Source organism: Culex pipiens, chromosome 3 (genome assembly GCF_016801865.2).
Source record: "Culex pipiens pallens isolate TS chromosome 3, TS_CPP_V2, whole genome shotgun sequence".
NCBI lineage: Eukaryota > Metazoa > Arthropoda > Insecta > Diptera > Culicidae > Culex > Culex pipiens.
The window spans coordinates 26,363,504-26,390,497 of NC_068939.1; the positions used below are offsets into that span (position 1 = coordinate 26,363,504).

The 26,994-nt window shown below is 35.3% G+C and overlaps 1 protein-coding gene across 2 annotated transcripts in view; it reads right to left on the minus strand.

Moving 5' to 3' along the window:
* LOC120417409 (calcium release-activated calcium channel protein 1-like) overlaps positions 1–26,994 on the minus strand; it is a 65,527-nt gene that overhangs the window by 19,020 nt on the left and 19,513 nt on the right. For both annotated transcript variants that reach the window (XM_039579451.2, XM_039579452.2), the window contains exon 2: positions 2,960–3,434. In XM_039579451.2, coding sequence (XP_039435385.1) covers positions 2,960–3,434 — 475 coding nt within the window. The remainder of the gene's footprint in view (positions 1–2,959; positions 3,435–26,994) is intronic.

A 26,994-nucleotide genomic window follows, 5' to 3' on the forward strand; every position in this document is an offset into this window, starting at 1 on the left:
TGGCCATTCTTCCAATAAAATTTACAACTCCAATTCAACTAACTTACGTAAAATTGTCCGAGGTTTCCGAATATGACAAAATTGAGACCAAAAAGTGCCGCTATGGCGGCTTGCAGGAGAAAAACTAACGTTGTAAAATATTTGTTATAGAAAAATTGAAAAACTATGAGAAAAACTGCGATTGGCCAAAAAGTTATTTCCGTAGGCTTATAGTCCATGTAATTACCTATCTTTTGACCTATGGGAGTATGGGTGTTGGAGGCTGTTGCAAAAAGATATTAAGGTTTTAAAAAAATCCATTTTTGACAGTAATTTGCAAAAGCTAAGAGAAAAAGTCGAACCAATCCTGGATGTCTATGGCACATTTTGAAGTGCTTCAAAAGACCTTTCGAATGCATCTAAGAGAGTTGGAATTGATGCAGTTTTACGGAAATGCGAGCAATTTTAAGATTTTTTAGGTTTTTTGGACCTCAAACTTCAAAACTTCAAAGCCCGATTACGCCACTTCCCTTTGTCGTAGAGGGCTCATATTTGGCATGAGTTCATCTCATGTATAGACAAACAAACGCTGAAAATTTCATCCAAATCGGAGCACCCCGATACGACCTGTTACACATTGGTGAAAAACTCGCTCTTAAATCAGAATTTGTTGCATATATTTTTATGCAAAATCAATATTTTTTCATGTTTTCAAAACATAAAAAAAGTGTTTCCATTTTTTATCCAGAACGAACAACGATTGGATTTTATTTGATATTTATGTTTTCCGATAACTGAAATTCAAGCTTCATCTATAGTATTTTACTCATACTGATAAGAAAGTGCAAGGGAAAAATCTCGAAAAAATATTTGAAATGACTGATTGAATTTAGTTAATTTGAAATAATTATTTTATTTTATATATCACGAAAAACTCAAGTTGGATTCATTTTTCGAATATTCAATCAAAGTGACAAAATTAATCAGAATCATAACTTTAATCAGGCTCAATTTTTATATTAGTTTTTGATTAATTTTGTTGTTGTTTCAAGTTAGATGCTACCTCAAAAATTAAAAAATGATTTATACAAAAATATAAAAATATGTGTTTAAGGCATCCAATATTTATTAGAATTTTAATGTCTTAAATAGCTTTTTCATTCTCAAAAAGATTGAAATTGTGAAAGTAACATTAAATTTAAAGTCAGTTATTAAAGAAGAATTGAGTGAATTTAGTTTGAAATTTGTATAAAATATTACAAAATTATTCAAGAGATCGAAAATAATTTTTAAGAAATATGCTTGGGATTTCCGACTTTTTGACAAAAAATCACAAATTCCCGAATTTTTCTAGATTTTTGGCAGATTTTGTAGAATTTCCGAGTTTTTTCCGACTTTCGTGGCCACCCTGTAATTTATCTTTGGATACTACCCCTTTAAGTTTGTTACAAAAGTCGTAGTCGAAATTTCGAAATTTTTAACATTTTCATTAAATGAATATTAATCATAAGCGTCAGTTAACTGTTATACTTAAAACCTCTACTGCCCAATTTTTTGTTTTTTTTTTATTTTTTCCGTGTTTAGTAGGTTATTTTGAGCTACTTTTGTTTTATGAAAAACTTTACTTCCCTTGTTTTTTTTTGTATTTAAATTTGCATTTATCTTGATTAGTTTATGTTTGTTTTTGATAGTATTTGTATTTATGTTTATTTATATGAAAGTTTAGATCAAAAATGTTTTCAAAAAATCGTTAATATTTTGCATTTTTTTTAAAGTTGCATAACTGTAATAATGTGTTTAACAATTTGTGATACTGTTAAACCTGGCATAGTGCGCAGGCGTTACGCTTTGTATTTCTTCGATTACTCAAAAATGATGTAATATTTTTGCAATGTTTCTTAAGCTAATTGTAGATTGGAACAAGATGAACAAATTGCTTGAAAAAGACGGCAAAAATATTGTTTCGTGTTTGAGAAATCGACGAAATACAAAGCGTAACGCCTGCGCACTATGCGAGGTTTAACTGTACCTTCTATTTCAAAATTTCGAAAATCAGTCTTGCAATTTAGTTTTTTTTCTATATTTTAGTGTGGAAATATAAACCCAACCAATTCAGCGCCAATACAGCCATCCTCCGCTTTTGGCACAGCTCCAGATGTCGACGGAACACTTTCACCCAAGTAACGATGTGCTGAAAATGTGGTGTCCCGCGGGGGGCGCGCAAATCGCTTCTTCAAGCGAGGGTAAATGGTGCCACTGCTGATCTTTCCACTTCTGAAAATCAAGTAGTTAGACAAGGCGATGCTTTGCCCACCTACCCTTGGTTGGTGAGAAGAAATTGAAGAAAAAGTCCATTGCACTGACTAATTATACAAGCAATTGTTTTTATTCATTGCCTTTTTGCAATTTTCGTTTGTGGGCGAAACAGAAAAATCACACCCACAACTTGTCCGAGTGCAATATATTTTTAATTTTATTTCATTCATTCATTTCGTCTGCAGTATCATCTGGTTGAGGGTGTGCAAATTTTGTGAAAGAAACAGACAAAAAAAAAAAAGATTTGCGCCAATCACGCCGAGGAAATGTTTGTTTTCAGCTGAAGCACTCTGTTCCAACTACCGGCATAACGAAAATAAACAAATCTCAGTTTGAGTCAGTGTTTGTATTTTTTTGCTTGCACTCGAGTTATTTTTGATTTTTTAATTGAGATTAGCGTGTTGTTAACATACTTGTTTAATACTCAGGGATTTGAAGTTCTGGATATTTTAGAATATTAACAATTTACTATAAATTTCAAGAAAAATTGTCTCGACGTTTTTAGCATTCCAAAGAAATCCATTAATCTTGCACAAGTAGTGTGAATTAATCCTCCACAATACTTATCGTCGAAATGCCACAAACTCTTCCTAAGCCCAAGCCCTCATTGTAAGCGATTGGTGTCGATTCTTATCAGTAAAAAGCAAACTACTCCCCTTCCTACCTTATTGTGCGTGCTGCAAATACTGGTCCGGTTCCAGGCCACCGACGACTGCTGCAGGCCGGCTCCGACGGCGTTGTGCAGCGAACCGTGGCTCGGCGGGGAATGACTGTGACTGTTGTTGCTGCTGGTGCTGTGACTGCTCCCGGGGACTCCTCCGCCGGAACTCGTCGTCACCGTGGCCAGGTGGTTCCCACTGCCGAGCAGGTGCTGATGGCTGTGGTTCAGGGACGCGGCTCCGTTGAGATTGTTGTTGCTGGTGATGAAGTGGTGATGGTGCAGGTGCTGGGGCTGAAGTTGATGGCCGTGGTTGGTGGTTCCGTTGGGAATCTGCGTCACGACCAGCGCGCCTCCGCTGCTCGGCAGGTGGGTTGTGCTGAAGGTTTTCGCGTTACTGAGGGCTGCCGCGCCCAATGTTGTCGCAAGTACGGTGTCGATTCCGGCCGTGCTAGTGCTCCACACGGACATGGAACCATTTCTGGAAGCGGAAGGTGGACATTGTGTGCGTGGTTAGTAAAACGCGACGGAACTTTAAACTTTTTAAAACAACTAAATTAAGTATCTCTAATGAAATCGATAGTTCACGAACGAAATCAAGCACTACGAAAAGACGGAGCGATTTTTTAAGTAGGAATAAATTGCGAGGTGGCGAAAGTTGGTGCGCAAACTGGAATGTTTTGGATTTTTTACGATTGCGAAACTGACAGTTCCCGGCCGCTGTGAGATCATCAACAAACAGTGACCGAGGGAGTGGGCGCTGGAGAGAAAATGAGTGAGAGTGAGAGAGCGAGTTCACGTGCTGGAGTGCAGAATGCGCTGCGGTCGCGGAGAGGAAATATTGAGATAAATGAAAACACGGAGAAATACTTTATAAGTTTTTTGTTATTTGTTTTCGCTACTCCTTCCTCACTAGCTTCCTCACCTCAATGAGGAAAGGCTATAAAATCACTCGAAAAATGAACTTCTTTATTCGACCTCCTAGACCCACCTTCACGTATACCTATCGACTCAGAATCAAATTCTGAACAAATGTCTGTGCGTGTGTCTGGATGTGAGTCCGTGCACCGAAAACTATGCACACGATTATCTCGGGACTGGCTGAACCGATTTGGACGGTTTTGGTCTCATTCGATCCGTCTTGGGGTCCCACAAGACCCTAGTTAATTTTATGAAGTTTAGAAAAGTACTTCAAAAGTTATTGAAGATCTGACAACCCCATCAAAAGTTATAAGTACATTAGTTTTTTTAATACACTTTTATGAGGCCGGATCTCAAATATTTTGATAAAAAAACAAGTGTTATTTATACACTTTTTTAGGCTGTGTAGTGTATTCACTTTATGAATGCGAGGAAGGCACCAACCACCTAAAGGTGGATTACGTAACGTTTTTATTTAAATTTTTGATTTATTTGTTCCATTGCCAAACGAAATATGATTGCGGTTACATTAAATACAACATCTAAAATTCTACTCAAAAAGTGACCAGCAATATTTTTTGAATCGTGTTTTTAACCAATTTTTAACAATACATCTGAAAAAATTACAAAGGGCTTTAATGGGCGATCCATAAACCATGTGGACACTAATAAGCAATAAGCATGATATCGCAATTTCACATTAAATATTTAATTGTTTCATTATGCTTTATTAATAAATTCTTGCAAATTCATCGTATAATTGCTTCAAATTCACTTTAAAATTATTTTTTGTCTGTTTTAATTTCATTCTTTTCTACTTAAATTTAAATTTTACAGTATCAATTTTGGGTTGAAAAAAATACAGCACAAACAATGTTTTTCCTATTTTAGAAATCTAAAATCTGAAACGTTGGCTACAAGTCTGGAGATTTTTTTTTTTTAAAGGGTCCAATAAACCATATTTTCAGTTTTTGCTTTTTGGGTGTTTTTTAATACCCCTGACTCAAGGCGGTTTCAAAAACACCCAAAAAGCAAAAACTGGAAATTTGGTTTATTGTACATTCATTAAAAAAAAACTCCAGAAATGTACAAAAGAAAACTTAATTGAAATTTATTAACGCTTTAAAATGTAAAGTGTATCTGTATTAAGAAAAGTTTTTTTAACTGAGACTGCCAAAAATAAATGTAGGGTATTTTTATCATAAAATCTATTTTAAATTTAGGGATTAAATTTTTGTCAGAATAAAAGTATTTTATATCATAAGAAAATTTGTCAGATAAAAATTTAAACACTTGCAAATATATTCCAAACATAACAAATTTCCATAAATTAGGAAATAAAAAAAGTTATGTTTACAACTAACACATTTTTGTAATCAAACAGCAGTGTAATAAAAACTATTCAAAATGTTTTTTTCTACATTGTAAAAATTTTCAACCATTTTTAAAATATGTTGAAAAATAGTTAAATCAAATACACAGCATCGCAAAAAGTGTTTTTTTCGTTAAAAAATAAATTTAAACCAATTTTTAAACTAGGAATCGCAAAACAACTGCATTCATGCATATTCAAACTTGATTTTTTCTCTATTTTTGTACACCCTGGGCTTTAATTTTAAAAATATTTGCAGCGACCTTTGAATATTTTTTTAGGTTATTTATTTTAAAACAATTACAATAAAATTTTAAACAATCAAAAATAAAAATTTATATTTTTGTGTTGAGATTTTTTTATTGATTTGAAAATTTGCTTCTTTGGATTTGTTTCAATCCATTCTGGTGCTAAAATAAATCAAAGCAAAGTGTTAAATTCACAATCAAAGGGCGCTGAAATATTAATTTTACAAAATTTCTACAGTGGACCCCCTCTTTGTCGATATTGAAGGGAAGGGACAACTGGAGCAATATTCATATCGAGAAGATCGACAGCCAAAGAGTTGTTTAATGGGAAACAACACTGCCTGCTGCCAAAATTTCATGCATTTTTTAAATATTTGAAGCCACGCACAGAAAATCAACATTTTAAATGTTTTTTTTTGCCATTTCAATGCCTCTGTGCTCTCTTATGCAAACTAGATAGGAAAACCAGCAAGCTTAGTACAAGAAAGCACAAAGCAAGGTTTCAATCCAAAAATTCGTTTGAAAATCATTATTCCAACCAATATATAGATTTTCAAGAAGCATTGTCACGAAATATGGCTCGTGTGATATCAAAACCTGTCCCAAACTTAAATATAATTACAGATTCGGATTGGAAACTCGAATTTCTACAAGTAGTGACAATGGAAAACGACAATGGAAATGTGACGTTGCAACGGAGTGAGAAATAGCGAAATTTCGACCCTTTTTGGTTTCATACAAATTAATAAGTCATGTTTTAGTTATTATAAACATTTCTAATTGTTAATCCAGCTGCGATTGATGATTGGACCAATAAAACAACGAATAAATAATTAAAATGTTCAACCTATCAGCCAACACGTGTCGATTTTGTCACTGGAGAATGTGTATAATATTTTTTTGGTGATCCCCAATGTATTATTCTATCAAAAATTTCAAATAGACTGAACAAATTAAGTGCTCTAAAATGTTCAAAATAAAAGACGAGAAAAAAAATGAAGGCATTTTTTGTAGTTGCTAAAAACAGAATTTATTTTTTTTGAAAGTTGTTGGACAGCAAGTCAAAATATTTGTTTCATTTTTTTTTAATCTCGTGAGTGGTAAAACAAAACAAAAAACACAACAAACTTTGATTGAAACGCAGCGAAGTTGACTTACAATTATTTCCTTTTGAAGATTAAAAATCCTAGTTTTCAGGAAACATTATAATTCTTGTACAAATTTTATCTAAAAAAAAACAAATTCAAGCAAACTTACTTTTTCTGTCATTTTTTACTGACGAAATAGCCGTCTTTTTGTCACCAAAAATAACAGTGCTGAAAATTTTTAACAACTTTCACGAATCGCTGAAAATCCTATTCAAAAGAGTTTTTCGGAATTGCAAAAAAATAATATTAGAAGCAGCATATTTATCCAACTTGGAAAAGTCTCAATGGATAAAGATACGACTCGTGCTGAAAAATCCTCATTTTGCAACTTGTATCATAAACTACAATTATAATATGTAGTTTAAGAAGTTTTAAATTTATTCATAAGTTTTCTAATACAAAATAAAATGTTGTGCAATATTTTTTGACCCCTGATTTATTGAGAAAAGTTTTAAAGGGGGAGATTGCGGGGATACAAAAACAAAAACAAAATGCATTCGCCATCAATCAGTTAAAAACAAACATCGGTCAACCATTTTAGGAAACGAACATAACATATCTTCATTTGTTTTATGTTTATGTTCATTGATTTTTTAATAGTTTTATTTATAATAGTAATATTAGACTTTTTCTACAACCTCGCAAAAAAATCAAAGAATAATAAAAAAAATCAAAGAATGTACCAATCGATACATGTCTAAAGTTAATAACAAGTTAAAGCTTAAGTCTCTCTCACCTGCAAACTTGTTTTCGATGGAAAATATAAAACAAGGTAAGGAAAAAAGGATTCCCCTTTAACGTACAGGCAGCGTAACTAAAAATAGTATTCCCCGTTAGAAAAAACTCTCGTCCAAGCACAAATTACTTCCATAAAACACCGCTCTCTCGCAGCAAATAAATATTTATCATTTTCCAACTCATTAAACCTACTATAGGAGCCAAGCCGGCTCTTCCCGAAAGGCACGCCTCACAGTTACTCATCGGAAATCGTGAGCGATTCCTCAAAATCCGTCCAGCTGATCAGCTCGGGTGAAGTTATCTCACGACGACTCGTGACTTTGATCACACTTGATGAACATCTGGAATGGCCCATTCAGAACGCAGCAAACCGGTTCGAGCGCCGGTAACTGACCAATAAATAGTCGTTACACTATCGTAAAACCAATTAACTAGCGTACTCGGTGTGTGTTGTGCTAATTATAGCGCTAGGAAATTAGAGATTGACAGTTTGTAGGTTTGAGTGATGGTTTTGCGGTGGAGTTTTTAGTTGTAACGAGAACGATAATTGTTTCTTTGTAATTGTTTAGAAAGTATGGTAATTATTATGCAAATTGTTGAAATTTTGACAGTTCAGGTTTCAAAATCAGCCACTCGAAGCGCTGCAATCGTTTAATAGAATATGTGATGCATATCAATGCAACTTTTGTTATTCTATGATCTTCAAACGGTCATTTGCCACGTGACCACGTGGTTATCAGCCAATCAACCGGATGGCTCGTGTCAAGACGCGATTATTGTCACCCCCCCCCGTAGTTCTTACTTACTCATTAGTATTCTTCGCGGTTCAACAAAGTATGGAGAATTCTTTCTCCCTTTTGAGGTTGTGTTCGAAAAACGCGTGTGAGCTTCTTTTGTACTCAGTCAAAACATTTCATTACAGTTTGTAATTTTATACTTTTACTTAATGACCATATGTCTGGGCGGCGCGTTTACCTAGGACTATCCAAACATCCAGAGAACCATGTGTTTACGTGTGTCTGACAACGGTTAATGACTTTTTCTCGCAGATTCCGTAAAACGTTCAGATTAGTCATAACAGAGATCAACAGACAAAGAAGTTTGTTTTGTAAATCATTCTAAAAGAATTCGAAAAAACTGACGTCTGATTGTCCTCAGCACAAATCGCTTCAGGCACAACTCTCTCACTGTGAACCCTTGACCTCAAACTGTACACGGATATTAAAGTTGGGGAATCCCCTTCTGGCAAGTTCCCCGCGATACTCGCTCCAAAAGAGGATTCGCAAATCAGTGACGGCATGACTTGCAAATCGTTACCTGGATTCACTTTCGCACGGCCGAGCAGATTCCAGAATGTAATTAATTTTCGGTTCCCGCCACTAATCTATGTGTCTCATCTAAACGAGGTCGGGATTGATTCCCGGCATTCCCAAGGGCGGTTACACCAGGTCCTAAGCTAATAAATTTCCATTGCCCGAAGGCACACGCAATCTGGGACAGCTACAGCTGGAAGGCAGGGATGGGGCGAAATTCGGAAGTTCAACCACATAATTTTATGACTAACCAATCAACAGGAGAATTCCTCAAAAATATCTGGTGGAGACGCGTGGTTCCCTTTTTTAATATTTCCTTGAATAATAACTACCAATTTACCCTAACATTTCCCAGAGGTTGTTTGTAGAGGCCTCTCAACCCTTGTCGAGTGAGAGTGAGAATTTGATGAATAAAACATTTTTGCGCCATCAACCGTTTGCCCGATGTTGTAACAGTTTAGTTACCCGAAAGCAACTGGGTAGTTCCGGGCACGGGATATCGGGGACTTTGTTGATTTTTTCAATTAAAATGTTACATAAGTTCAGAAGTAGATGGTACTATAATTGATATTAGTTTGTTAGTTTTTTTGAAGTTTATTTCCTTCGGGGGGGAAGGGGGGGGGGGGATTGGGCAAAAAAATAAAAAAATATAAAAATTAAAATAACAAACCATGGTCTCAACATTTGATTGAAAAAAGTGTTTTAAAGTGCATTTTACAAATGCCCAGTTGTTTTGCAATCATTAGTTTTCAAAATATCCAAGTATTGAAGAGTTTTTTTTTCGCCGATAAAAAAAAATTTGTGCGGTGCTGTACATTGGAATTCCACAAAAAATGAAAATATTTTGATCGATCCCAGACATGCTAAATATGATTTTAAACGCAGGAAAATGCATTTCTAATTGTATCAGTTGTTTAGACTTCTATTTCCTTTAAAATTTTGATGTTTTTTTGAAAAAAAAATTTTTTTGCCCCCTGATTTTTCGAACCGATTTTGAAGGAAGGGGGGGGGGGGCATAAACGTTGAACAATATTTGCAACGGCCTTAACATGAACAAAAAAAGTGATCAGAAATAGTTTTTAATCGTGTTTTTTACCGTTGTACATATAAATTGACATAGGGCTTTAGGACCCTATAGTCTAATGATATATATTTGCCGTGGTTATAGCGCCACAAATCGCTCTCTGTAACAGTATTCCTAATTCCAGACCAAGCTCACCAAGTCGTCATGGCCTAGTGGTTAGCACTTTTGCTTACCAATCCAAAGGACGGAGAATCGAACCCCGTCTCGAGCGACTTTGATTTTTCGTTCATATTCATCACTTCAAATTTATGTTTTCTTAACTTTCTCGTTGGGAGCAGATGGGAATCGAACCCAGAACCATTCGCTTACAAAGCGAACACCGTAACCAGTCAGCCACGGCCGCTCCCTTTATGAAAGTTACTAGCATTTTAGGGAAAAATAGCAAAATTTTCAAGCTCAAATAGGGTACGTTATCTATTAGTGGACCCCTTTCCTATAGTGGACCCTCTGAAGGGTTTTTAATGGAAAATTCAATAAAATCACAATTTCAAGCGTGTTGTTGTCTACAAATCTTTTATTTGGAATGTTCAGCATCATTTAGAACAATGATGACTGACATTGAATTGTCCTTTTCACCAAAATAAGTGTTTTGAGATCGACATCTGAAATCAGCCATGGCCACGAGCATTTTCACAACAAAACATTTGCATCAAGATTACTTTTTTTTAAATTATTTTTATGTTTACAGTGGTTTTTGAGACGTTTTCTCTGATCTTTTTCGGAAATAAATGTGTTTAAATGTCTGTTTGGTTTTTTGTTGTTTAAAGCCAAATTTGTTAACAAAAAATATTTGTTTATGATGAAAAGTGAGCAAAATCCATCTTTTATTCATTATATCTATCATTAGACCTACACCATGCATCAAAACATCAAATATCGGTTAAATTTGGTATAAAAATAACAGTTTGCCTATAGTGGACCCGGGTCCACAATCGGATTATGGACCCGGGTCCACTATAGGAAAAAGGGGTCCACAACAGGCAAAAAAAACTTTTTTTTCAATTGGCTATTTTTCTGCTCAAAAACAAATAATTGATGAAACAAATAGTCAAAACTGTTCGAAAGACTTCAGTTTTCATTGTTTTGTACAAAGGGTTCTGAAAAAGTGCTTAAAATATTGAAAATTTGTGAAAAATGTGCTTCGGCTCTACTAGGGGGTCCACTAATGGTTAAAATACCCTATAAGAAACTAAACTCAATTAAGTAAAAATTTACTTTTGAAAAATTCAGCTTTTTTATTTGAGTTTGAAAATTTTGCTATTTTGTTTACTAAAATGCTAATAACTCCTTTTAGATTTAACCAATTGGGATGTATCGTCCTTTATTTTGTTCAATTCTTTTTGCCCTTTCTGAAGATTTTGAGCATTGAAATTTTATTAAAAATTGCCTTAGGTACAGAAATTTTGAGATTTATAAGATTTTTAGACGTTCAAACTTTGTGTCCCGATTTACCCACTTACTATTGAGCTAGAGTGCTCTTATTTGGCCCAGATGCTAGTTATATATGTCCAAACAACTCTTTGTAGCTTTTTTTTTAAATCGGTTTCAAACTATTCAGAATATACTGAATAATGTTTATTTATGTATTTGAGCACTCATTTTGCAACTAAAGTTATGTCGATGACTCTTAATTCGTCGCCGTCGTGCTAACTTGTCGTACGTGCATTTTGGGCAAAATTGAGTTAAGGACGCCATTTTGTGCAGCTCACAATGCCTCACCTTTTGACCTTCACAGATCCCCAAAATTCGATTTCAATCCTGAGATATTCAACGAAATCCGAAAAAACTCCGTGCATTTTTGTCACTTTTCATATGAAAGAAGTTTCAATCTTGTCGTGCTATCTTGTCACTCCCTGAAAATTGATGTAAGTGCGACAATTGGCCAAATGGATTTCAGGTTAGAACGCGTTTGACGCACGTACAAGTTAAACTGCCGTAAACATTTGTAATTATAACTCGGGACTCCAGCAACCAACTTCAACCAAACTTCGGTACAATGCACAGAATGGTCAGCCAAACAAAACGTGTTTGTTATTGTTTACATTGCGTGCTCTCGTTTTTGTTTATTCAAGGTCAAACACCAAAACGCGTTTTTCTCGGATCGTCGAAATGGCGGGTGCGACATGATAGCACGACAGCGTCGAATTGTTGTTTTTTTTTTTCAGGGAAAAATTTTAAAAACACAATAATCTTAAAGATATATCGTAAAATGAGTTCAAAGTTACTCAAATCGAAAAACAATTCTTGAGAGTTTCTTAAAAATAAACGCTTTATAAATTGAAAAGGTCCAACATTTTCTTGAGAGCATAATCCAATGGCTTTGGAGCTCGGAAGTTTAGGTGTTTATCAATTGAATTCAAGATTATCATCATCACATCACTTTTGTCTCACAAAACAAATTGAACATGAATAATATTTTCTATAAAACAACCTAATGACATACACCCACAACAAGTTGTAAACTTTTCTCACCAACAGACCAATTAGCTTAACCACCCGGCTTAGAACAATGTGAGCAGTCGCGCGCACACGTTCGTACCTTTCCAAATTGCAATATTACGAGATTATGCTAATCTATAAGCTAAACACTAGTAGCGACTAGCAAGCTAAGCTAAGCTCACATGCGGACGACCGCTAATCATGTGCGAATTTAGATTTTAATCAACCGCCACCCCGGGCTAGGTCATGCGAAAGTGAGAACGATCATTTGCTCTCTTGACTTAATTGCATAAGAAGTTTGAAAATGTGGGCCTAAATTTGTTTAAGCACACGACATGAAAATTTGAGGAATTGTTGAACAGCAGTTTAAGCAACTTGTTTGATAGCTGTTATGAGAAACGGGATTTAAAAAAATAAATGAATATTGGTGAAGATCGTACAACTGCAACGCTTTGCACCTTGAGATCCGCCTGCAGTTGCAGTTCTGTACCGCACCGGGGGTAAACATCAAACGTTATTTGTCGCGCTTTTTGCCAATCGGAGTTAAATATTTGCATTTTATTGCCCATTCGGTAAATATATGACGCCAATTTCCCCCGATGAACGGCCAAAACGTGACCAGACACGACGGCAAACAAATTCAGCTTTTTTGCAGACCATTTTCACCCCCTTTAAGCTACTCTCAAATGCTTTTCCGGGTAGAATTCTATTCTGTGCCGGCACGACGATGACTAGGGGAATTTTTAAATAAAACAATTTATCCAGTAATTAAGGGCTGACAGGGCACAAAATCTGTCCCCCTCTCGTGGTGGGGAAAAGTACTTCACAGAGCACGTGGCAACATTCCACTTGAGCAGTTTTTGTGTCTGAAAGGGGGGAGGTCGAGCACGCGACGTGTCACGCAAACCACGCCACGAGTCAACAGGTGAAGGAAATTTTTCAATTTGACACTTCCTTTAAGCAAACGGTAGTCAAATGAGCTGTGAAGAACTTCCTCGCAGCTTTAAGGTGTATGCGCGCGACGACACGTAAGTGTCCGAAAAAGTTGTCTGGTTCGAGATTTGAACCCAGAGTCGATGAATGGAGGCGCGTCGGCCTACCAACATGCACAGAAAAAAAATCATGGTAATATTATATCTGGGAAGGGGTACATTTTTTATGTCAGAAAAAAGGTGTAATTTTACCTCTGGAAATGTGTAATTTACCTCTTTTCTGGTGTAATGTCACTTTTTTAGTCAAAAATGATGTAAAATTACATCATAAAAGAGGTAATATTCAACCTTCCAAAACAAACTTTACCTCTAAGCCGACAATATGTCAACGGTCGTTCAAGGGATGCCAACCACCCATTACTGTCGTTTCCTGTTAGTGTCGAGAAGCGCGTTGAGAATCTACCTGGAGTTGCCGGATGAAGGGTGGGAAGCAAGATGTGCATGTCACAAAGTGAATTAGCTGCAGATTCGCGGCGCGACGTTGTTTGATCTTTCAGCACTGATTACACGCGGTAGACGCGGTGTTCGGGTCGAGGTGGGTGAATTATGGGATAATGCGATTAAATCGAAGCCGCTGACACGCGGATGGGCAGGTGAAGAGTTGCAGAGCCGAAAGTTATGGCGTTTGGATTGCGAGTGGTTGTGTGTGATTTAGAACTTTCCAGTGATTGCAACAATTTTTGAATGGTTTGATGATTTTTAGACTTGATCAGATTGTGTCAAAATTTCTGATCTTTCTTTTCAAATCGATTTAATTGGTGAATAATCAAGTTTCAATAAGTTCTCTAGAAATACATAACAGAGTTTTGGAGTTCCTTTCAGCTCGACGTCGTCGTGCTATCATGTCGCACCCGTCATTTTGACGTTCCGAGAAAAACGCGTTTTAATGTTTGACCTTGAATAAACAAAAACGAAAGCATGCAATGTAAACAATAACAAACACGTTTTGTTTGGCTGACCATTCTGTGCATTGTCCCAAAGTTTGGTTGAAGTTGGTTGCTGGAGTCCCGAGTTATAATTACAAATATTTACGGTAGTCTAGCTTTTACGTGCGTCAAACGCATCCTGACCTAAAATCCCTTTGGCCTTTGTCGCACTTACATCAATTTTCAGGGAGTGACAAGATAGCACGACAGGATTGAAACTACTTTTATATGAAAAGTGACAAACATTTTCGGAGCTTTTTTGGTTTTTGTTGAATATCTTAGGATTGAAATCGAATTTTGGGGATCTGTGAAGGTCAAAAGATGTGGCATTGTATGCTGCACAAAATGGCGTTCTTAACTCAATTTGGCCCAAAATGCACGTACGACAAGTTAGCACGACGGCGACGAGCTGTGTGTTACATCACAATCCATTTTGGAGCAATTATTGTTGTTAACTAAGAGTATAAAAAATTGAACAAACTTACTAGATCTTGATCTATAGTAAACTTATGATTGCAAAATAACGCATGTGAATATTGAAAACATGGCTTGTATTTAAATGTAATTTTTTTATACTTTTTTATTTCTTTCAAAATTAGCCTAAGCAAAGCAATCCACTTTAACGACCCCCGGGTCTTTTGCGGTCTCTGTTGCAAGTTTCTGCTCATTTCTAGGCGTCCAAAGGTTATGTGTGGTGAGTCACCCAAAACCTCTTTTACACAAATGGACCGACGTTTTACGTCCCCATCCGATAGAAGGCGTGATCAGGCAAATCTCGTCTCGAAAAATGCCACTGGGTCCGTCTGGGATTGAACCCAGACCAGCTGGGGTGAGAGGCTACCACGCTAACCACTACATCACCGGACCCGGCATTATTTTTAACCAATAAGTTAAGGGGTTACATACATGTAAATCAACAAAAATGACAGAGGTTGGTATGAGCACACACTTACATTTTTTGTAAATTTGTTTTCAGGGCATTAAAATACACAAAACAAATTTGAAGACATTTGGTTGTACCTTTGCCGAGATATAGCTATTTGAAGTAAGCAGTTTCAAAAAACGCGTGCCACGATATCTCAACACTGCTTTGACCAAATCGGCTCAAAATTTTGGTGAAGACTCGTTGAACCGGTCCTGTGTGCATGACGAAGGTCGATTTTCGAAAACTTAATTCTAAAAAACGATAAAAATATTTTTATGTTTTTCATATAAAAACTCGTCAGTTTATGATTTTTGTATTTTTTAAAAATGCAAAATTTCAAAATCGGGTTTCGTCATGCACACGGAATATGTCTTGAGAGTCTTCACCCCAAATTTCAGCCAATTTGGTCCATCCCATCTCGAGATATCGTGGCACCCGTAAATCAACTCGGTGTTTAGAGAAAAACGTTTACAAAGTTTGACAGTTCGCTTTGCGCATGGCAAAATTTCAAACTTAAATCGTCTGTTACTCACTTGAACCATGAAATATCTTCATGAAACTTTTAAGAGTGATTGGAAATCACCTTTTTAGTGCAATTAGCAATTTTGCTGTAATATGAAATTTGGAAAATTTTTACATGTATGTAACCCCTTAAACAGCAGTCCTTTTGACCGTCCAGATAGTCCAGATCGTAAAAAAAGTGGAAATTCGATTTCCCGAAAAAAAAAATCTGTTTTGAAGCTTGGCTGTCTTCGAAAGAGTTGTTGCAAATGGAAAGGGACGTCTTTGGATTGGGTGTAAAGAAGGGGGTTTCAGGAAATGTTATGAGACCTGTTTCTCACTTCTATAATAGTTTTGAGCATGTCAATCCAAGCATCTTTGTCCAAGAAACAAAAATTATCAAATTTGCCAAAAGCATCAGAGCAAATCCTCAAAAATATGTATTTTAAACGTAGCAATTCAGGGTTATGTTTGAGAGAAAAATCATGTTCCAAGAACTTTCAAAGCTCAAAAAAATTATTCGTTTTTTCAGTCATTTTTAAGTGAAAAAGATTCAAATTTAAAACTCAAAAAACTTGAAAAAGTGCAATCCAAAATGTATGCACCAGGTTGCATTCGAAAGGGAAATCTAGAACTGTAAATGCTGACAAAATCTCAGAGGCTTTTTTCTTTAAACTCGAAGAATTTTCAAAGAAAAGTGTGCCACCATAACGAAAGTCGGATTTGTACAACTAATTGTTTATCCAAGTAATTTTGCCCGCTGTTGCCATAAGAATTAAACCAAATTTCCAAAATATAGATTTCTAATCAAATTTAAAGTTTTGATGTAAAATAATTTTAACTTTATTATACAACTCCCGAACTAAAGTCATATTTTTTAAGTATAACTTGTTAAGCTTTTGTCCCATCCCAGAGAGCTTGATGCTCCCAACGATTTATTGCTCTAACAAAGAGGAACGTGAGCCCTGGATCCCCGCGTTTCTTCCTCCCCTGTAGATCAAGAAATGTATTGTTGTTTGAACATTCTAGCTCGAACTCAATCCATTCCAACGAATCATCTTTGCGGTTAAATTTAACCAAATGGCCAAACCATTTAGAAAAGAAGAACGTTGGAAGTAATCGCCCCAACATTCTCCAGAATGCTTCCGAAAGGATGGCTGCGCTAGAGTTCGATTAGATTAGATAAAAAAGAATTTAAAATTCATACTACCCTCACCCAAACCCTTTTTTAATTGTTTGAGCTTTAATTTTTTTTTAAATAGTGTCCATTGTTGTTTATCTTCGAAAAAATATACATGCGAAAATTTGAGAAAATTCTCTACAATTTGCTTCATTGAACATTGTGGATCCGACCTTCCGTTGCTGAGATATGGCCTTGCAATAAATGAAAATTACCGAGAAAGATTTTTTCTTAGCTCTACTTAATTGATGATTCTTCAATTGATGATATTTTATAAATCATTGATCAGAGTGTCAATGTTAAAAAGTGAGCTGTGTATAATTTCCTCAACTCCTTCAAAACATTAATTTCAGGTGTTTGTATCATGACTTTTTTTTCAAAAGGGCTAAATAATATGATTTAAGCCCTATTGAAAAACAAAACACAAATCTTCTGTCATACCCTATAGCTTAAAAGTTGGCATTTTTGGTCTACTAAACACATCAAAAAATGATCATCGAAGAGGGAAAGTTTGTCAAAATCGAGATTTGTAATAAAAAGTTAATTAACAAAATCGGTATTTTTAAGAGTCTATCTATTATTTTCTGAACAGTCCTAATCATAACCTACAACTTTGCCTAACACACCAAATCGAACAGAAAATTCCTTATCGAAATACAGATTTTCGAATGGTCTGATAACCCTTTTCTATGGACAGCCCCGAAGAAACATATTATGCAAAATGGATTATTTGGACATTAAGAAACGATGGACAGAGTTTCATACAAATAAAAAAAAAAAAACAAAAATTAAAATCAGGTTTTTTAACGAAATTCTGCTTTGCCTCTAAAGGCATTTTCAACTGAAATCGAGAAAAAAATCACCTTGTGAGCAAGCAAACTTGCATTAAAAGTTTTGCAAAATAATTTATTTACGTAATGAGAATCGACAAATTAGATGGAAATAGAACATTCGAAATTTAAATTCAAGTATCTGTTGTGTTGAAAAATGATAATTTCATAAGGAAATTTGGAAAACTGTTCCCAATTGTCATACCTTTATTTCGAAAAAAAAACAACTTAAAAATTACTTAAAAAAATATATGAGAATATAAGCTCACTATTTACAAGCACATGTAAACAAGGGGTAGTCAGGCAGCACATGTTCAAGGGGTTTGTCCACCACTTCAAAACCAATCAGACACCGCGCTGGGAACACACAAGTACACACACAACGTAAACAAAGAGAGCAAACTCTTATCTCGCACTACTGATACTGCAGTGTCATAAATTTTAAAATCATGTTTTTCGTTAAGGGCTTAGGAAAAAAAAAGTTTTTTCTGTGAATTTTTTTTTTGGGTAGACAAAATATTTTTAACACAAAAAAAATCTAGAATTCCCACCAACCATACTATGACCTTTTAAAAACTATCACTTCCCGTCATAATCTGACTTGACAAACAATCATAACTGGCAAAAGTGCCGCAATGCTGTGCCGGGATGACGTGCGCGGCTACCAGCAATAATAACAATAACAATTTGTCTGCTGCTGAGCCACGTGCAACTTGTCATAACGCGTGATTGATTGAAGCGAGATGCAAGTGTCACCGTAGTTGGTCCTTTCGCCGCTGGTGGCGCTAGTGCAAACTCAATTCACACATAATTGCATCGTTTAATTGTCTGTGGCTTAGGTTTGATTGTAAAATTCTGACTCGCAAAGGGTCAACAAGCCGGTACAGGGTCAAACGACGGTGTGGGAACATGTTCATTGAAGAACCGTTTAGAAACAATTGGGCAAAGCGGTCCGGAACGATTGTGTCAAAATGCCGATAAACCCCCGACCGGACGGGGGGTTCTCCAAATGAATATTCAGATGACTCCATGATCGCAACCGTTTGGGGGGTAACTTTTTAGAACGTTACAGCAACCGTATGGATTTGTTAAAGTGTGGAACCACAAAAAAAAACCTTGGAAATTGAGGGACCACGGTGTGCTCGTTTGTAAGTCGCCGGGGGACCCCCTTGGGACGGGGGCGGATTGGACAGCGCGGAGGAACATAAAAGTGAAAAATTTATTATCGCATAGCTTGCAGCCGAGCTTGGGCGAACTTTTGTGGTCCAACTCGGGGTTTGAACACGGAAAGTTTGAATTTTAATTTAAAAACGTCAACAATACCAGTTTTAGAAAGCAAACCACAATAGCTCTGTGGTAAGTGCGTTGCGCTGTTACGCTGCAGATCCGAGTTCGATTCTCAACGTTGGTAAATAAGTTTTTTTCTCCGTTTAAAAGCCCTACCGGTCCAGTTTCGGAGTGAATTTTGGGCGTAAATAATATGGTGGGGGAGTCACCACCGACATTGTCGGTGGGTTTCACTTTTTTCCTGGGAAATGGAGCTTAGAGCGGCCATGTGTGAGTTTGGTGGCATCGGGAAAACATATGATATCGTTCGGTGCAAGTTGAAGCTTTTTTTTGTTGGAGGTTGGATTTTAGTTGGCAGGGTCACTTCGCTTGGTCGGCAATAAATTTTTAAAGCACTTGCTTTTCATGTAGTCGGAGGAGCGCAGGGTAGAGAGCTCACTACAAAGAATAATTAAAAGAGTTAATTTATTCATGGCAAAAATAATTTTAATATGCTGCAAATGGGTTGTTGTGCAGTGTTTTTTTGCTGTTCCAAAAGGGTTTACAATATTGTTATCACACCCGAGGGTTGATAACGGCTGACTGTTGCGATTTATAGGCTGTTAATTGCATTTGTTTTTTCGCTGGCGATTCAAGTTTTATAGTTGGCGCTGGTGGGAAATGGAACATCGTAACGAGTTGAATGGTTGAATTTGTTAAAGGTGAAAATGGGGAGTATATTTGCTCGATGTGAGTGCTTAAATTAGTGTCAGCTTTAATTTTGCTCAAAACGATATGGCCTAGTTTGTTCAACCTTTTCCAAATGCAATTAAATTGCTTGGGGCACGGGCCTGTAAGTTGTAAAATAATCAATTTCCAATAAAAGAAGGCTTTTTATTGTTTGTTTTTTTGAATTTAACTAACATATTTTTGATTTTTTTTAGAATAAGGATACATTTTGTGCCATTTATATTTAAAAACCGTAACAACACATCAAGGAATCGTGACAGATTTTGTGTCAAAAAATTGTTTTGTAGCATCAGTTTCTGTTAAATTTTCATTAGGTTCACATTTTTATACATTTTTTAGGTAAACATCTCAGGAAAGAGGTAATATTCAACAAACCAAATTATCAACCTTCCAAAATTCAACTTTGTTTTTGTGAAATTATGTCTAAAGCAAAGAAGAATGTTTTTTACTGTTTATAAATAATATTTATTAAATGCTTTAAAAGTTTTAGGACTTTTTTCCGCAAAATTATGCATTATCGAAAAATTGAATAAATGTTACGAATTAATAAAAACGAAATAGGTCCAGCAATTATAAAGTGTATGCATTGTAGTTCAACATATTTTCCAGTCAGACCATTCAGCAAATCGTTTCATTTATATTTAATCGCATTTTGCACCCAGATTACTGTTACAGACATTTTAGTATCTTCAAAACTACGGAACTATCAACATAATTTTTGATTCATCCTCTGAAGTAATTTTTAACAAAGTTTGACTATTTTTAACAATGAGATTGGTGAATGATTTTTGGGTCCGTAAGTTAGTCATTTTTGGGATAAGAAGACAACAAATTCCTTGGTTGCTGTGCATTCTTAATTATAGTGTCCAATTTCCCGGGGTTACAAAACTTCCGGGAAACGGGAAATTTTCATCAAAGTTCACGAGAAATCCCATTAATTCCCGGGAAATTTTCAATTCATGGGGGTGGGCAAAAAATGAAAAATATTTAAAAATTATGATAGGAAGCCAGAATTTCAACACTTTAATACAAAAAGCCATAGAAAATGCATTACAGAAGTATTACCGGTTTTCAAAGATTAGTTTTGAAAAATTCTAAATTTTAGAATTTATATTTTTTTATTTCGAAAAAAAACTTTTTCAGGTAATGTACAACGAAAATTCACAAAAACTTAAAATATTTTCAAATTCTTTTTAACATGTTAAAAATAATTATTAACGCAGGGCAATGCAATGTTTTCAGCCGATTGCAAAAATTTTGCTCTTTGGGTAATTCTCTACCAACTCACACGAAATCGGGAAAAGTTGCCCCGACCCCTCTTCGATTTGCGTGAAACTTTGTCCTAAGGGGTAACTTTTGTCCCTGATCATGAATCCGAGGTCCGATTTTTGATATCTCGTGACGGAGGGGCGGTACGACCCCTTCCATTTTTGAACATGCGAAAAAAGAGGTGTTTTTCAATAATTTGCAGGCTGAAACGGTGATGAGATAGAAATTTGGTGTCAAAGGGACTTTTATGTAAAATTAGACGCCCGATTTGATGGCGTACTCAGAATTCCGAAAAAACGTATTTTTCATCGAAAAAAACACTAAAAAAGTTTTAAAAATTCTCCCATTTTCCGTTACTCGACTGTAAAAAAATTTGGAACATGTCATTTTATGGGAAATTTAATGTACTTTTCGAATCTACATTGACCCAGAAGGGTCATTTTTTCATTTAGAACAAAATTTTTCATTTTAAAATTTCGTGTTTTTTCTAACTTTGCAGGATTATTTTTTAAGAGTGTAACAATGTTCTACAAAGTTGTAGAGCAGACAATTACAAAAAATTTGATATATAGACATAAGGGGTTTGCTTATAAACATCACGAGTTATTGCGATTTTACGAAAAAAAGTTTTGAAAAAGTTACTTTTCGCGTTTCTCTTTGTTTCGTCGTCCGTGTGACCATGAACGGCCATGATCGATGACGACCAACTTTTTCTAAACTTTTTTTCGTAAAATTGCGATAACTCGTGATGTTTATAAGCAAACCCCTTATGTCTATATATCAAAATTTTTGTAATTGTCTGCTCTACAACTTTGTAGAACATTGTTACACTCTTAAAAAATAATCCTGCAAAGTTAGAAAAAACACGAAATTTTAAAATGAAAAATTTTGTTCTAAATGAAAAAATGACCCTTCTGGGTCAATGTAGATTCGAAAAGTACATAAAATTTCCCATAAAATGACATGTTCCAAAATTTTTTACAGTCGAGTAACGGAAAATGGGAGAATTTTTAAAACCTTTTTAGTGTTTTTTTCGATGAAAAATACTTTTTTTCGGAATTCTGAGTACGCCATCAAATCGGGCGTCTAATTTTACATAAAAGTCCCTTTGACACCAAATTTCTATCTCATCACCGTTTCAGGCTGCAAATTATTGAAAAACACCTCTTTTTTCGCATGTTCAAAAATGGAAGGGGTCGTACCGCCCCTCCGTCACGAGATATCAAAAAACGGACCTCGGATTCGTGATCAGGGACAAAAGTTACCCCTTAGGACAAAGTTTCACGCAAATCGAAGAGGGGTCGGGGCAACTGCTGTGTGAGTTGGCGGAGAATTACCCCTTTGAATTTTCGGACTCTCTTGTTCGAGAGAGTGTGATTAAAATTATCATTGACACTTAAAGTTGAAATGAAAACTTAAAACTACACAGTAAAAAACCCGATTTAATATCACCAGAGGTGAAATAGAGCCTTTCTTACAAAATGATGAAACTCCGAGAAATATATTGGTGCAACTAATTTTTCAGAAACATAATGATACCACCCAGGGAGAATTTTACCTAAAGCTTCGAATCTTTTTTTGGCTAAACCTCGAATGCCATTTTTTTTTTAATTTCAGAAATACATTATTTGTCGAAAGATATTTAAATTTAATTAAGAAAAACATATTGGATTGACATTAGGCTGGTACAAATATTTTTAAAAGTTTTTGTCACCCCCCCCCTTCAAAATTGGCCCGAAAAATCAGGGGGCAAAAAAAATATTTTTACAATAAACTTCAAAATTTCAATGAAAATTCAAGTGCAACCAGCTGAAATCAAATTAAAATACATTCTCCTGCGTTTAAAATCATTTTTAGCATGTTTGGGTTTATTAAAAAATCTTAAGATTTTTTGAAAATTTTCGATGCAAAATCTTTTTTTTTCGATCTTTTTTTTGCTTTTGTCAGATCTTAGATTTTTTGAAACCTAATGATTGCAAAACAACTGAACTAGTGTAAAAGGCATTTTAAAACACTTTTTTCATTTAAATGTGAAGACTATGGCTTGTTATTTAAATTTTTATATTTTTTTATTTTTTTGCCCCCCCCTTGACCTCGGCCAGGGCCGAGGGACAAAAACTTTTTTAAATATTTGCATCGGCCTTATTAGAAAAAAAATAAAGGGTAACTTTGAAAAATATGTATCGATATTGCACTTTGTCGATCTATTATGAGAAGCCAGAAAGAACACTTTCACGCGCAACGTAAAACGCGCAAGCGTAAAAGCGCTGGCGTTGAAGTTTCGACTTGACGACTTGTCGAGCTTTCGAGCGAGAACGAGCCGGGACTTCGAATTTGATGTTCAGTATATGATTTTGTATAAAACCAAAAATTTAATAGGAAAAAATAGGGTAAAAGTAAAACGAAAAACATTTATTTTGCTATATCTAAATCAGACTTTGAGTTCCGGGTTTCGGGCCAAAATTCAATCGAAAGCGCGCATCTAAACCTTCAATTTAGTAATGGGATTTTTTCCTGGGACGAATCCTCGCCGTGCACGATTTTTTAAGATTTCTGAGAAAAGCGTTTTTCCAAAAGTTTATGAGTCTGTTATTACAACAACAATCCAATAACAAAAAAAAATCCAAACGGCGAATAACAAATCTTGTTATAAATAACATAAAATGTTATTGGCCTAGTATTTTTAAATATCAAAAAATGTTATTCCCAAAATTAAAATTTTCAGTCTAAATTTAGGTAAAATTTCATCATAAAAGAGGTAATATTTAACTTTCCAAAATAAAACCTTCCAAATTCACACAATTTTTTACTGTGTAGCAGAAATTATGTTTTTCATCAAAATAACTTTTCCAAAACAAGTCATACTTTTTTCAGCACTTTAACTTCTCGTGTTGTTTTTTACTTGACACAACTAAATGTTTAAAAACAATTGTAGCAAGTTTTTGAAGTCTGTTTGCATTCTTTGGGCTCTGTTCAAAAATTAAGAGGGGGTTTTTTTTAATGATTTTTTTATGGTTTAATTTTGTAACATGGTTTTCAGCTTAATAAATTATCCGGTTTTTCATTTCCAATTTTGAAGGCTGCATAAATTTATATTGAATGAATTAATATCATAAATTAATTTCAAATTTTATTATATCATGTAAAAGTCTTTAATTTATCAATTTTCATTTTGCACTTTCAAAAAAATGGTGCCAAAAAGTTAAAAAAAATTAGACTTCGCTTGAATTTCGGTAATTTGTAAAATACTGTTTACTGAAAATTCCGGGAATTTGAAGAAAAATTGGACGTTTTACAACCTTAAAATAAGCGAAATGACTTAATTTTTATAATAACAAAGTCAATCCTGATTTTTTTCCTCAACTCTGACTAATGGGCGAGGGGGAATATGGTATCAATATTTGAATGAAAAAAGGGTAGTAGGGGAAATCCACCCTTTCCAATCAAACACCTATCTTCGTCATATGGAGAGTTTGATGCTCGATTAAAGCTCCAAAAATACTATTTGGGCTATAAACTTACCAGCAACAGCACCGCCTCGAGTAAGCACGCAAATGTATGCCACTTACTGGCCAAAAAGATCACATTTAATGCACTTTTGATCATAATTTGTATTTTGTGAGACCACTTCTCATCATTTTGTTGGCACACACAGTGACACACACGAGAATCCCTCAAACGCTTAATGAATATCGCCAAAATTAACTTTTCACTTTCGCTTACTTTTTCACGGCGCTTAAGATATGAAATTGCTTCCAACTACCGGCAACATGTTCTTTTGATCATTAGTAAGGCACTCACTTGAAGAATAATCCCGAAAAATGTAATAAATTAGCAAGCGCCATCAAAAAAACAAACGCGCCAAGTCGTTTGACGTTTCAATTTTCACTTTGCATTCCACTCGAAGGCTGAAGAAAACCGAGCGAGAGACGAAGGCAAAAAAGAACAAAGGCTGGCCGTCAACACCACCAGCAGCACAGCCAGCGATGCCAGGAAACTTTCCCTATAAATGCCACTTTTCGTGAGTGTTCGTTTGAACTGTCAGCGGAAATGGCAACACTCGACAGAGTGTTGGAAGAAAAAAGAACTAAGCCGATATTAGAAAAATGGGCGTGGCCCAATGCATTCGCCTCGATTAGAATACCCTTGGGAATTTTTTTTTGTTAAATGCTTGGTAAAGAAATAGAATAACTTTTAGTGAAAGTGAAAATAAACAGAAATGTTCACAAAAACTTGCTCTACTCGTTGGTGTACTTGGTTTTAGTAAAATTCAAGGGAGACTCTAGATTATCCAGCATCATTCAAACACGACCGCTTATTAGGATTAAAATGGGTAGATTTCCCCTAGAATGCGATAAATGCTAGTACAGTTATATAAAAAAAACACAGTAAACAATGTGTAAATTTGGAAGCAAAAATGATGTAATTTTACCTCAATTTAGACGGAAAAATTGAAATTACAACAGAAAAGTTGCAAAATTACACATTTTCAGAGGTAAAATTACACATTTTTTCTGACATAAAAGTTTTTTTTTTTACTCTTTGTGCAATCAAATCATCAATGCCTCTTATAATAATTCAAATCAAATTATAGATAACAACTTAACTAGTTGAAATATTGGAATAGAAAAATGTAATGGAAAGCAAAGCAACATTTCAAAATGTATAATGTAATGTTTCATGCCTAGCCACTTTTTGGCAATATTTTTATTATACAGTATGTAAAAAAAGTATTTACACCCCTTGGGCACTATGCACATTTTGTGATGAAACATGTAAAAAATTTAAAGTTTGACAGGAACCTAGTACTACGTTTTGTTCAGAAACTCATGCCAAACATTTTGCTACAAAAAGCTCATGAAAAGATGATTTCTATAAAAAGTTATATAACAAATACTATTACGAAAATAAAAAAAGGTGCAAAAAAAGTGTGTACACCTTTCGAAAAATTAACATAAATAATGTTATTTGTTGACAAATCACCATAAATCCAGTCTCCCAACTCCAAATAGGCATCCTTGACTGACTAAAAAAATAATTTGGATTGAATATAAAGTTTACTAACTACTTAGTATAAAAGTTTATATAACTCTGGAAATTCTATATAAAACTTATCTAAACTTAATTTTGCAAACTTTTAATTCAAATAAATGTCAATATATTACCATAGAATTGCTAAATAAAAATTTTGGAGTGGGTATAACACCGTTTTGGGGGTATTTGTATCGATAGAATAGATTTTTCGTTGGAATTTCGTACCAACCCGGAATTACGTCGTCGGAAAATCCGCCGGCATCTGAACCGGTCCTCAATTCACAAGTCAACCTATGTGGCATCAGAAAGGGCATAAAATTTCCGATCTTTTGATACCCATACATCCAGGTTTTCTATAAAACCCACGTTTTTAACCCGGGCATGGTCTTCGGGTCTATAGGACCCAGTAGCACTATAAAAGTAATTGTAACTTTTGACCAAAAACACCTAGAGATCTGAAATTTTGTGACTTTGTGTATCTTACTAAGACACACATTCTGGCCAAAAATGAACTTCCGGTGGCCACCGGAAGTGCCCACCAAAAAAAAAACTGACACCAATGGTATTCCGGGTCTATAGGACCCAGAAATGTTTTCAGCTGCCAAAATTCGAGATTGTAACCGATTTTGGATGTCTTGACCGCAAATGAAAGGCTAGGATGTCTACTTTCTGAACCCAACCGGCAGAACCGGTTTTGGACACCGTGGCCACCGGGAACCTGCTACAACCGAAAAATGTTCTTTTTGAGGCCCCTACTTTGAGGACCTGTATCTCCGAAACGATTGCACATAGCAGGTTGCTTCCGGTTGCATTCGACAGATAATAACCTGAATTTTAAGCCCCAGAAAAAATAATTGGTCCATAGTGGCCACCGGTTCCGGTAACCCGGAACTTCCGGAAAACTTGATTTTTGCAGTTTTTGACATAAAACCGTCACACAGACCAGTATTTTGAAACGGATTATTTTCCAAATCATTGCAGAAGGATACTACATACTACCCCTGACTGTTTGGTATCGGTTCTGGCCAACTCTGGCCAATCCGGAACCGGTTCCAGGGTACCACTAAAACGGTTCCAATAATTGTCACGCTAGAAACCCGTCATG